General features: G+C 40.3%; 1 protein-coding gene across 1 annotated transcript in view; it reads right to left on the bottom strand.

Annotated features, from left to right (window-relative positions):
* Nucleotides 1-243: 243 nt before the first annotated feature.
* SVEP1 (sushi, von Willebrand factor type A, EGF and pentraxin domain containing 1) overlaps nt 244-14,288 on the bottom strand; it is a 126,228-nt gene continuing 112,183 nt past the window's right edge. Inside the window, exons 47-50 of the mRNA XM_069002437.1 lie at nt 9,508-9,603; nt 6,702-6,797; nt 3,996-4,089; nt 244-2,798 (exon numbers count right to left, since the gene is read on the bottom strand). Of these exons, the coding sequence (XP_068858538.1) occupies nt 2,768-2,798; nt 3,996-4,089; nt 6,702-6,797; nt 9,508-9,603 (317 nt within the window). The 3' untranslated portion in view covers nt 244-2,767. The remainder of the gene's footprint in view (nt 2,799-3,995; nt 4,090-6,701; nt 6,798-9,507; nt 9,604-14,288) is intronic.

The raw sequence follows: 14,288 nt of genomic DNA, 5'->3' as shown, positions 1-14,288 counted from the left end.
CTTAAAGGTTTAAAACTATGCCCTAGAAACAGAAAGGATTTGAAAAATGAGGTGCTAGCTGCATTTTTATCTGCAGATCAAACCTGAACTAATCCAACACAACCTTTTAAGATTGCTGGCCATTATTTTGTCTTTCTGCTTGAGTGGAGGTCTATTTCTGTAGTCTGTGCCAGCAGATCCTAAAGGGTAGGTTAATACCATTGTTGTGAGGCATTATGAAAAGAGTGCAATGTTGCCTCTATATAGGTACTAAACAGGGTGCAGCTTTATTTACAGTGTAAAGTGCATCACATGGAAGTCGTTTAAAACACACAACAAGCAGTGACATAAATGACAATACAGTACTGGGTAGGGAGGGGAAAATATTCCAGCAAGTATCAAAACATCATCAATAGCACTAATATAACAGCCTCTAGTTTCAGCTATTCTGTCCTAACACCACATATTACAAAACATGTTGACTGGGTTGCTCCTGGGACTCCACATACTAGTCACTAGTGTGAAGCTGAGGTGCTAAAAGCTATTCTGCAGCCCTAAACTCTCCAGCAATGTCCTGCTAGATCTAAGCACTCTCCTCACCACTGCTGTTCTGCTCTGGAGATGACCAGGACAGAATCAGGGCACACACCAGAGAAGCACATTGGAAAAGGGACACCAACATGAGAATGACATATAAATTAAGATCTGCTTTTCTCGCCTATGCACTCTTTCCCTTGAGAAGTCCTGTGTTACTCACTGCAGCTTCCCTTCATTTACTGGTAAGGCAGCAAGGAAGTCAAGCAACAAAGTGCCTACAAATGGTGGTGACTGTGTGTTGAAATGTGGACATTACTTACTGGACACTAACTTCAGTCAAAGCTGCAAACATCAATGGCTGTGGAGCTGGGAGAAGATTTTTGCTACGTGCTAGCAGAGTCCATTAGAAAAAGAAGGTTGTGGGAGCTAAAACCACAACTCTTCAGCTGGTTGCAGCTCCCACTGGGAAAGAATCTACATTCACATTAATCTGATCCCCTAATGACTCCTATTTTTTACTATCTGTTTGTTTTTTTTTTTTTAATTGGCTGAAAGCTCCTAATAGCTGAAAACTTTGCTTGTTTCTTTCTTCCCTGTTTCTGGTCTTGGGCTAACAGCCATCAGTTATGTGTCAGTATTTACTAGAGCCCTGTTACTGTAACTGTGAGCTCATTTTGGTGTCAGGGTTCATGCATAAAAGAAAGTACATCCATGAAGGGGAGTGGGGTGGGGCAGTTGTGCACACTCTTAATCTGGAGGGTAGCTAAGCAGGAATAGGAAGCTACAGAAGGTAAAATTTATTTCTCCTTTTTCTTTCCCAATGATGACTGCAAATTACACTTTTCTGTTACTATTGGGAAAAATGGAGCTTCTGATCAATGACTCTCCAGTTCTGACTCTAAGATCTTTTTTCATAGATCAGACTTTTTGCTAACTGATGACAATTACCACATATGTGACTTCAAAAAATGCATGTGATTTCTGCCTTGTAATTCCACCACCCTACTTAATCATAAATCTTAGCATTTCCGTTCATCAGAGCATGACTTAATGGTGGCACTCAGGTGTGTGCTTACCTCAGATGCAATGGGATCACCAGTCTGAGAATGAGACATCTGATAGCATGTGTGCTCTCAGTATTTCTCAGTCAGCTAAGCATTTTTACCTGTGTGTGTTCTCAAAACAGGCTTTTTCCAGTTTTTTTGTTCTGCATAACAAAAATGCAGATAGCAAGCTTTCACCTGTAAACGTAACTGTTGCCTTCACTCTCCAACTCAGGGGCAGTCAAAAATTGGGACCCAAACCCCAGATATCAAAAACATTCACCTAGCAGATAGCTGCTAGATATGTACTTCATTTACATAGGAAAGGGATGGTGGTTACAGGCAGGTGGTGTGTCCCATGGCAAAAGGAAAGTGCAGGTTTCAGAGATCTGCCTGCTTCCTACTGCTGGCTCCTGGATTATCCAGTTTAGAGCTACACCTGCACTGCCTGTAGGTCAGAAAGCTTCAAAGGCTCCTGTTGGCTAGACTTAGTCCATTCTTCTCTCAATGAGATGATGTTCCCTCATCTCTTTTACAATTTTGACTATTTAACCAAGAAATCTCAGGTAAAATTCATGCAGATGCCTCCCATTAAGTCACTCTCCAATGAAGTTAATGTCACATAAACTACACTACAGAATCTTCTCCTTATGCTCACCAGAAATGGTGGTTACAACACAGACTTTATCACATGCAGTTATAATTTTTATCAGCTGAAATTCAGAGACAGGCCCAATGCAGAGTTTAGTGGCTCTGTCAGCCTTGTGTAACACTCTTTACTGTTGAGTTGCTGGACAGTAGTATGCTTTGGCAGCTGGTAAGCAGAATTGCCATATTCTGTTTAATCATAGTTGGCAGTATAGTACAGTTTAATTAGTTTACTTAATGTAAGAAATGGGAGGGATTTCACTTTAAACAACCTCTTCCTCAGTGGACTGTAGGAATCTTTACATTTGTATGTGTATGTGTGTATGACATCTGTGTAGCAGCATATATTTGATAACACTTTTGTAAATGAAAAATACAGAGTATTTCTTTAAAAATTGAAAGGTATTGTAAAAATGTATCACAAAATAAAATACAAAACAAGGGAGCTGGGGAGGGGTGGGGGAAAGGAAACAATGGATTTGATTTACAACGCATTAGATTCCAAGCCCTGGTGCCTAGGCTGAAGAAAGATATCTGAATGTAGAATTGCTGCTCTGATGTTAAAAGGGATAGAATCCAGCCTTCCGTTTCCTGCATTGAAAAACCCAAACAAAATAAAATCAGTGGTGTGCTGAACATACCAAACGATTAATAGTGAGGTACAAGAGGATAGTGTCTGAAAGTATACCAGGGATTAGAGTGCCACAGCTCAAAGAGAAGAAGACAGTGGGCATGGGGAATAGAGATATCTGACATTTAATTTTAGTCATGGCTTATCACAGAGTAGTTTGGAGCTAGTCTTGTTCTGCATGCTGAACAAAGCTTTGGGATCTTTGGTAAAAGCTTTGGGATCTTTCAGCTTCCCCTTATAAATCACACCTTGTTAACCTGCAGCAGTGATTCTCCGCTATCGTGGCATTTGCCTGTATTATTTTAGAATTGTCAGAAAGGTATCATACCCCATAAAGAGCCACAGGTAATGGAGGCCAAAGCTTAACAAAATATGAAACAGATGTCAGAGCTTGTTTCTGTCTTCACCCACGCAGTTGTGTTTGGGAAACTTCCTCTTAAACAGTTCTGGAAGGGACAAGCTACTAGACTCAATCCTGCAGGGCTAATGTCACAGGCTTTGTCTGTCTCCTGCAGAAAAATATTAATATTCATGTGGTTCTTATTTAGCTCTCCAGGATAATGACCAGTGTGTTCAGCAGGAGCCTGTGTGAGTCGAGGTATAAACATTTTTGCTATCATGTGTTTTATGGCCCTAGAGCTGCCAGGAGATTTGAACTGGGACTTGCCTCAGAGGCAGTGTGTCGTACTCTTTAAACGATTACATCACTCAACGCTGGGTGTAAGATGACCTATTATTTATAACAACTCTTGCATGAGCCTAGTCTTGAACATGGACCCAGCTGAGGTATATACAGTTCATAATGAACTCTAGTAAACAGTAGGCCACTAAAATTTCCTGAAGAATATTCTGTATTCCATGTCAAAACTCCACTTCCATTTACATCATGAAAAACCAGTCTAAACATTGCAGGTTTGCCTGTCTGCTTACATGTCAATTTACAATTTTCTGAGCTTTCTAGAAGTTTGGCAATAATTTTGCACAGTACTCTCTAAGATCTATCCATATTGCCCATAAATCTTGAGGCATCTTAAGGTTACTGTTTTACAGAACCTAGAGATGCTCGAAATGTTAAAATTATTTGCTCATTGTTCAGATTTAGACTTCAGTAGGGTGTGATTCAGCCTAGCTCTGGGACAGTGCTCAGCAACACTTACCTAGAGCAGTCATGTCCAGTCCAGGAAGAGGGACAGTAGCACCGATTTGGTCGTATGCACTTCCCACCATTTAAGCAAGGCGACTGGCAAACAGCTGCATACAAACACACACACAAATTTGCATTAATGAGCACAACCACAACAAGCTGATTAAGGAGCAGAGCACTGAAAATCCATCCTGCCTTACTCTGTTAGGAATGGAAAGGGCAGCCTGAGAAGCACACGTCTGCTAAGTGTGATTTGACTCTTTCTACTACTTTTGCTGCATTGTATGAGCTGCATGAAGCAGCCAGTGTATAATTTTACATTGCCTTAAAAATTCTGTTGTTTCTGATTCCAGTTAAGACAACAAAGGAAAGTGGAAGAAGGAGGAGGAATTAGGTGAGTCATAACATAAACTGGAGAATAGGATTAACATGTAGATTTTTTTAAAAAAAGGAATGTGACAGCTTAACATTAGCCAAGACAAGCAGACATCAAACATGGTAAAAAAGTATAGAATGAGACAGCAGAGGAAGTTGAAGGTCAGAAAGCCATGTGCAGATCAACAGTAAGCAAGGAGTAAGATTTCACACAATGGCACCTATATGGAGACAAGGAAAGGAAGCAGAGAGTGACAGTAAGGTTCTGAAAGACACTGGATAGCCCTAAGAGGTGAGACTAGGTGCAACAGGGTGTTAGAGAAAAATCCCTTGTCTACCTTCCAGGTCATGCTGAGCCTAGTTGAACATGCTTTCTTGTGACAGTCTAACGCAAAGATATCAAGTAATCAAACAAAAGTCAAAGTTTCAAGTCTTCCAATCAGTTTTGAGATTGAAAGGTAAAGAACCATACAATTTATAGAACCAATTTAGATACGCACTTAATGAGGTACTTCAAACACAGACATGTCTATTGCAGGAAAATTGAAAGATGTGAATACTTTGAAGTAGATAATGCCATACATAGAGGACAGACCTAAAGATACTAGTGAGGACAAAGGCTGGATAATATTTTTGCAAGGAATATGCATCAGGAAACACTGATTAACACGGAATTACAGGAAATGTAAATGACGGGTCACAGGAATCTGAAAAAACGACTCAAATTCCTCTGGGCCAAACAAGAACAAACAATGGCAGGAGGCTATAGTGATAAGCCATCCATATACAATTAAGTGCACCATGTAGGTAATGTTGAAAATTACTTTTGATTTTGGAATGAAGCATTTGATTGCAACATCTTTAGCTGTCACTGAAGTACTTCTCTGTCACAGCATAATGTCAATATCAGTAGCTGAAACAAGAAGTGATTAAGACTTCATAAGCAGTGTCTATGACGCAGATGCAATTGTTCACTAGAATTTTCCCTTTAGCTACTGAAAAGTAAGTCAAGCCTGTACAGATTTGAATTGCTGGCCCAAAAGTGAAGAAGCCATCTATCCTCCTCAAGCACCTATTACAGCTGCAAAGCTTGTAAAATACGAGCGGAAATGATGCATTATGTGTTAGGCAAGAGTCCCTTCAAAAGACAATAGTTCAGAGTTAAAATGCTCCTTCTGGTATTTCAGTTTTCTGCAGAAGTGTTGGGTTTGCAGTGTATCACACAGCTTATCCCCTAAAATCACTATTCTTGTCAGTTAAACAAATACTATGACCATTCATTAACAGAGGCATGGATTCCTTCCCAGCTCACACCATCAGCTATTTCCAAGTCTTGCAGGAAGGCAAAACTGGGCTTTCATGTTAAATCTCTGTTAAAAATAAGTTAAGGTGCACCCGGACATAAAATACATTGAAGAAACTGTAAAAGATATTTTTCAAAATAGCTAATATTTGTAACTGTTTAAGATCTAATAATGATTGAAAGACATTTCAGTAACAACTCAGTTGCTGAGTTTTACTGTCTTTTCACAGGGAAAAGTCTTTCAAAACCTGGCATTTGTTCAGTTTTGATATGGAACCCTATATTCTAAGCCTCAGGTTCAAATATTTTCCATAACTGCAGCCAACCTCATCTCACACAAACTGACTGGTCAGGACACGGACCTGGACATCAGAATCACTACCCTCCTACCCCTCGCTATTTTTGTGTGCTCCATGCCCTTCACCTTTGGTTAGACGCAAGTAAGAGATCTAGTAAAAAGAAGTGCACATTGGATTTGTTCAGAGAACTTAGATGATAACCTAATGTAAGGCAGCCATGTTTAATGTACCCATTAAACTCAACCACCCTTAAATCCTTGTTTTGCTCTGCTCTCTTTCCTGATTCAGTACCCAGGCAATTAGTGGGAATCCACCAAACCAGACAGCTATGTGGTGAAAAACCTCTACAATACCTGCAGCTTGTTTATCAATTTAATGATGACCTGAATTTCCTGAAGATGAAAATGAAAATCATGCACTTGGAATTGAGAAGAATTGTTTTATTCTTCTCCCTGGAAACCCTTTCTCCTTTGCACTGCTTTTTGCAGAGAGTACTTTGGGAATACTGTCTGTCCTTTACCAGAGCAAGATTTTCTGGGAATTTTAAAGACTCATCAGGGAGGGACTAATCTGAAAGTAGTTTACAGCTGGGGACAGCAACTCCTCCAGGAATATTATTGTAGGCCTAGGCCTAGCTTTTCCTGCAAGAAGCTTCGGAGTTCCATGAGTCCCTAGAGAACTGTGCTAGGTATTGCTAGTAGAGTCATAAAAAGTGAGACAAAATGCAGGTGAGAAGTTTTACCCATATGGCAGCGTGATCCAGTCCATCCGAGGGGGCAGTCACACTGGTAAGGGGCCACACAGCGACCTCCATTGAGACATGGCAGAATGCATATTGCTAAGGAGAAGAGCAGAGAACCAGAGAAAAGCATTATCTCCCATGAAAGCAAAGAATAGAGTGTGCAAAAGATGAACTTATGTTTAAATAGAAACTCCACTACCCCTTGAAGTGTTTGCATGGAGTATCAGCGGAGTTGACCAGGATCTACCCACAAGGCATGAGAAGCAAATTCTGCTGGCATGGCAGCCAGGTATGACAAGGAGTAGTGGCAAAGAAATGGATAGGCTGGAGCAATTCCTAGAGTCCCTCAGATGCTTGGAGGCTCTGTGTTCATGGGAAATGAGCCAGGGCTGTTTGCTTTTACCCCAGGTATAATATCCACAGACACTGGCCACTTCTGTGGTGGTGCTAACAAAATCAGTTCATACTTTAATTACAAAAAATTGGATTGTTCATGAATTCTTTGGACTCACAGATGTAGCATCCAAAACAAGTTAATCTATGCCCTGCCCATAGAAAAGCACTTTGTCTAGGCCAGTAAAAACGTGCTGAGACAGGTGAGACCATAAGTCCCCTGGGGAAAGGCAGCTTGGATACAAGGCAGCTTGGATACAAGGCATTTTGTATACAACACTAGGGCTGGAACCTTTGGGGAAGAAACAAAGCACATACCAAGCAGCTGATGACCTCTGGACAGAGCAACAATCAGGCTACACTGCTCCTGTGAGCAGATCTGCAAAACTCCCATGTGTTCAGGATTTAAGTACCTTCACAAAACTCTTATCTCCACTATGTTATGTGAAAAAAGTACTTGAGGGTACATGCTCTAATAAGAGTAAGGGTTGAGCTGGGTCTCAAATTTGGACCCTCAAGTGGCACTTCCATTAGAATTTTATATTGGGAGGGTGAATGAGGTCTGAAGAAGACTGAGGTAGGGGTTCTTCCTCTTCTGCTGCACAGCAGAGGTCAAGCTGAGCAGGTGCCGTCAGCTTGGATAAGAAAATAATTATGAGTTTCCATGGACCTCACATGGACTAACCCTTATCACTGAGAAATACTTTTCTATCTCATTAAACTTGCAGTAGCTTGCCTGTTTTTTAGAATGGACAGGACTCTCTTAGGAAGATGGATCTTACCTTTTTTGTGAAATGTTCTGTGAACTACAAGGTGACTAAATTCTGTCAGCAGCCTTATTGTGGCCTGATCCTGACAGATGTGTGCTCAGTGCTAGCATTCAGAAATTCCTTGGGCTTCCAGAACAGGCCCTTAACTTCAAAGACTAAGTCCATCTTTTCTGTTCACTGGTGCACTTTGCTTGACAAGCAATGCAAAATTGGTGTTGCACTGACCAATTGTGCAAGTTCTTTTCCTGAGCTGGGATGACAGATTGAAAGAGCTGGGATCATAAATGAAATGGCTGGTTCTGGAGAATGCTTCAAATGTCAAGATACTGATGAAACTAATAAACTCAGCTGTGGGATGCCAAACACAATTTTGTCAGACACAGTTTCTGTGTCTGGTACTACTTCACAGTTTCTGCTGAAACTGTGAGACTTACAAGGCTGAGTTGCATGTATGGCTGTGGTGATAGTGACAGTCACAGGGACAGAAAAAAGGGCCTGTGTGAATGTACCACATGACTGGAGTTTCCGTAAATGCAAAAAGACAAAACTTGCTGAACCTCTTGTTCTCATTCTGTATCTACCACTAATTTGTGCCATGTGCAACTGACACTGTCACAGAGAAGACTTGAAAGCTGCAGAGATAGATTCAGAGGACCATTTAACATATGATACATCTTAAATGCTTGAACCATATTCTTCTCCAAGAACTAGATGAGAATGTGCACAATTTTTGTAGGTTTCCATGTATACTCAGAGTCAGGGGCAGTGACTCAGATTCAGGGACAGTGACACCACCCCTGCTGTAGATGTTCTTGGAAATGCTAAAGCCTTACATCAGGGCCATACTGAATACTAAATACAGTAAGGGTACTTTCTATCCACATAGACCCATGCCTTACCATGTGTACAGTAATAAGGCTCCTCATGCAGCCTAAAAGGGTTAAATCTCCCAAATTCCTTGTGCTAAGACCACCATGAAGAAAAAGTGAAACATGGTTCAAACTGGCATTCCCAAATGTTACCCAAGGAATTTCTGACCCAGTCAAGAGTCAGATTTGGTTCTTTTCAGTGAGAACAGGTCCAGTTCTCTAACCATTCTGAGATCTATGACAGGAAAAAGCCAGTCTAGAATTTGTGAGGTAGAAATACACAGGTCAGCAGGGATAGCATGGAAAAGGTAACACATTGCATTATTTGAACATGAATTGTTGCGGTTCATAACCACAGACTGATAAATATGGAAGCCAAGAAACTAATGCAGCCTCCAGCAGAACAGTCACCTCTCTTCTGTTCTAATCCCTGTTTGTTCCCCAAAGCTAACAGGTAGTGCTGTTAGAAACAGACTCTGGAGAACTGAAACAAGGTGTTCTTCAACCACAGTGAAAGAGCACCCAGAAACAAAATCACATCAATTTAAATAGTGCTTGTTTTACTTTGAAGATGTCAGGGAGTGGTTATTTTTCTAGAAACAAGCCATAAATATATACCTCTCTGATCTTTTTCATTTTTCAAGCAGAATGTATTAACGATTTTTATGGTTTTGACTCTTATACTTTTTTATTTTCCCACCTGGTTCACTGTGGTAAATTCACTTGTCTTACCTACAACACCCTAGAGATTACTGTTAGGGATGATGTACGTACGCTCCTCGCAGAGACGGCCCATCCAGCCATTGGGACAAGAGCAGGCATTGGGTCGCTCGCAGATGCCACCGTTCTGGCACGGGAACCGGCAGACAGCTGGAAACAGCACAATTTCATTACTAATTCAGGACAGTTAATTAGAAGCCTAGCAACTCAGCATCTTGCACAGGTCTTTGCAGTTGTAAAGCTTAGAGCAGAACAAACAAATGCAGTGAAGTTCAGAAACATTGCTTGATTCTGATTTCAAGGGCTACATCATCTTCTGGCTCTGTGTGTTTGATTAGGTACTGTAAGCAAGAGTGTGGGAACCATTAAGACAACCAAAAAATTGTCCATGGAAAGAATGAAAATGTAGACCTATTTATAGTGGAATAAATTATTTGGAAAATGTTCCAAGGCTGACACTATGCTTTATCTGTTTTTCCCACTAACTTTTGTAAAACAAAATGAAAATACCCATACAATACACCATAAAAACCTATTACCTTCCTCACCCCTTCCTCAGGCCTTCTGAATTGGCTCTGGAATGGAATCAAGCTTTCTTCTACCCTTGGTATGAAACACCAAGATAATGCCATCTGGCTTAATATATGGTGTGTCTAAAGTAAGATTAACACTGCGTGGTAGAACAGGCAATTTTTACTGCACTATCATCCAGCATAAGGAGAAGTGACCAAAAAGGGTGCAGCACTGGCACAGAAAGTGTTCATCTGTAGAACTCAAAGTGTGACTGTAAACCTCACTTAGCATTCATGCTGACTGGTACCCCTTGGCTTGCATTCCTATTAATAAGCACCTGATCATAAAAGTGAGGAATTTGGAGTGGACTCCATCATGCTGGGCCAGTATGTTGCTTGGACTGGATAGACTTTGGACTTCATTGTCATTTCTATAACACTGCACTGTGTCTTGTCTCATACATCCAGGGAAACCAGGACTACTTTAGAAAATCATGTGAAAGCTATGCACAAACATATTATACTTAAAGATCATTAGAAGAAGTACAATCTTCGTCATGTTGGTGTACATACTATACAGGGAAAATGAAAAACTGTGCCTTCGAGACAATACTACAGAACAAATAAGTAATCAGACTGACAGTAATCTCAGGAAACTCAATATGAACTGCTAATTGCATCCTATCTTTAACTAGTCATTAGGTGACCAAAATATGCATTTAAGCTTTGAGTGTTTCAGATCTTGTACAATATTAGCGTTAAATACAAACAGTGGATTGGCACACTGAAATACTGTTCAAACCTGAAGCCCACATTGGAAAGAATGCAAATCTTTCCCTCAGAGAGACAAACTTGAGTCAGTCCTGGAGCTAAGCCATGCCAAGATGCAAGCTACAGCTTGGAGTCTGTTGAAATGAGGCCAAAGCTCTGCCATTTTATTTTTCAATCTCAAGAGCCTTCCCATCAAGTGTCAGCTGATAATGAGAATGGGAAAAGATCTCTGAAAGGTTAACATAATTTGCAATATTTTAACTGTGATTTTGAAAATTTTTGTTGCAAAAATATCTATTACTACACAGACAGCTTGTCTCTGGGTGTTGACTAAAGCAGAACAGTGTGCCAAACAGATTTCTTTTGAGCAATGAAAACACCATTTAAAGCTTTGTGTGACCTACACCATTTAAACGATATTCCACAAATGTATAATGGCATGTGAGATAAAAGACTCATGTATAAATGATATCCCATGTTAAATTCAAAGTCCATGAAATAAGTTCTCTGAAATGTATTTTCTCTCACTGTCAATGTAGAAGATGCAGGTTTTCCAAGAGTTACAAATAGCTTTGGATGGCAACTCCATGACATTCAGTAATCAGATGTCAGGCAGAGATAGGCTTTTCCTGGATTTCTGCCCAGGTCCTGGTTATGAAACTGGACGAGACTGTATCATCCCTAGGTATGCACTTGTTATACACCAATTTAGGCAAGCAGAGACTATTTGTCTGTAGCTGTGGGGATTATTCTTATCAATGGACAAGAACTAGAAAAATGCTTGGGACTGGAAATTAAGCTGGGATGTCATTATCTTTTGGATTTTTTGCTATTGTAAAAGCAAGCAGGGCAAATGCAGTCCTGATGTGCTGGGGAGAGAAAAGGAACCATCAATTGTGACTTTAGTTACTGGTAGTAAATCTCATATCCACGGCATCAATCTTTTGAGATCCCCTTGCAAATTTATCTTCACAGGACACAAAAGCATTATTACTGCTGCAAGACAAACATAGCTCAGAAGGGGAAAAATAAATTCTGTTATCTGTTCTGAGCTTTGGAAAAAGCTTCTCTGTCATTGCGAGTGAACAATTTCCTCAGGCCCCAGCTTCCCTCTCATAATGTTCTTGTTTGCTGAAGGAGTACGAACTTTCTGGTTGACAGCTCCACACTGACCACTCACAGTCAGCAAGATGTGGGAAGAGGGCAAACAGACAAGACAGATTTTAGAGCACTTCAGGAAGAAGTTAAGTGGAGTCAGGTAAGCTGTGTGCATCTGTGCAGCCTGACGAGTCCTGCAGATATTTACAATCAGCAGATCCAGGCTAATACTTCTCACCCGTGAAACTCAGATCAGAATCTGGCTGGCAACCTCTAACCAGTAGTGATTCAGGCAAGTGCAGCTGTGGTGAGAGCTCTTCCAAAGAAGCTAAAGAAGTCTGCTTTTTAATTATAACATTTACGTTGACTAACCTGTTCAACCAGGACAGAATGTTTCAAGCAGGCTTAGGACACATTAATAATCCACTCACACAGCCATAAACAAGAAATGCAGCATGAGTCATTACAAAGAGTGCTTTCATGTTGTTTCTGATGTAGACCACAAAGGCTTGGGTCCTGTAGGACTTTTGTTAGGAAAATCACTCACATAATTATAAAGCAGTTTTGAAAGATCACTTTGACGTACGTCATGAAAATGCAGGATGGTCCTCTCAGAAACATCTTTAGCTCTTTTTAGTTCCCCTTTTAGGTGAAAAGAGGAGGGAAATTGTTATTCCTCTCCCCTAATACACAGGTTATCCTGCTTTGTTTTCCACCCTCATCATCTGTTCACCTCTTCACTTCATTTTTTAAAAATAATTTTCCCTAATACTTATTCCTCTGAACAGTCCCAGTAGACTCTGCCGTGTTGCAAACAGAACATGTTTGACAGTGCTTTGCAGATGAGCCCTTCCTGGTTGCTGGTAACCAGAGGCATGAACCTTTCCTAGCAGACAGTTACATCTCTTGGGATAAAATATGGGAGTTTGTTGTAAAATATTGTATAATTGTAAATATAAAATAAGAATAAAAAGTAAAGCTGGTGATATTAAAGGGACAGTTGAACAATCTGAAGTGTCACAATTGGAATAGATAATAGCCAAATAATTTTGCTAATGAATTCTAACTTAGGTAAAGTAGCTATTATGCACAGATCCCTTGAATTCTGTAGCAATCACAGTTTAGAAATACAAACTTTTCAGAAACAGCCTCATGCTTTGGTAATGTGAATTTCCAACAGAACTTTTGGATACATCATGACAACTGAAGTAACTCAGATGCTTTTCCTTCAAATCTTCTCTACTTGGCTGCTTGATGGGTAATTCTTCATGGCAGTGGCAAGCCATGGTCACAAAATGAAGACAAACCTGTTTTTCAGGAGAAGCTGCTCTATTCCTGAAATATTCAGGAGTTTCAAGCCCACTTCTTTGGTTCTGGTTCTCCTCAAAATGCTCTACTGAACCATGATTTTTAGGCAAGACATTATAACTATCAGATACAGGAATTTAACTAAGTGCCTGCTTTCATAGAGTAGGGCAACTCAGCTTGTTTAGGTGTCAGCATTCATAATATTTTGCTGTCAGAATTCATATAAAAAAACTGATGAGGGGTCCATGATTAGCCAGGCTTAGTGCAGTATAGAATCCTCTATCTCCAAAGGGCTTCTGACCTAAACAGAAAGTCTCTGAGGAAGGAAGAGCTGTTGCTTCTATTTTGACATGGGGAGCTGAGACTTGCAGGAGGAGAGGCAGACCTGACAATTCTGATAATGGCTCCAGTGTTCCCAGGTGAGTGTCCTTGAACTTTTCTTCTTCTGTGTGAACAGGAATGGGTCTGCCTGTGACTGGCCACGTTACAGAATGGGGTTGCTTGTGACTGGCCACTGCTGTGTTGTAAGGTTTTTTTGCTTTCTAAATGGAATACCTAAAGCTCAACTTGTCATATGGTGGCTGTTCCACAGTCTGAAATAAGACTTCAGGTTACAGCTAACTCACTGTTCCACAGCCACCCAGCAGCAGAGACCAAGCTTCTGATATGGAAATGGCAGATGGCAAGATCTCTTCCACCAAAGCCCTATGACCCTGGAACTCTTTTGCTATGTCTCATCCATGGCTTTACCTTAGTATTTGAATATGCTTATATATGTTTTTTATTGTTGAGTTTGTCATCTCTTCTGTTTTGTGTTTGTTACCCCCATTTTCTGTTCAAATCTTTTCATTTATTTGAATCTTCTTGTATGGAAGAGTTAATTCTTTGCTTTAAACAAGTGAATGTTTTAGCTCAACAGACTGAAAAATTACAAATACCTGCTGGTATGCCAAGTGTAGAAAGGCTGGACTTTGGTATATTGTTAAACCTATGAATTTTCTAGAGTGCTTAGTGTGTATTATTAATCAGTTGTATCAATCTATCTTTTATTGCAAACTGATTTTCAGGACCTGCCACACTTTAAACATAAGCACCCATTTGTTCTATTTTGATTTCTGCAGTGTTTGATTTTTGACTGTGAAAAAC

Source organism: Aphelocoma coerulescens (genome assembly GCF_041296385.1).
Source record: "Aphelocoma coerulescens isolate FSJ_1873_10779 chromosome Z unlocalized genomic scaffold, UR_Acoe_1.0 ChrZ, whole genome shotgun sequence".
NCBI lineage: Eukaryota > Metazoa > Chordata > Aves > Passeriformes > Corvidae > Aphelocoma > Aphelocoma coerulescens.
Note: the sequence above shows the minus strand (reverse complement) of the source record. Positions and strands in the feature narration are given on the sequence as shown.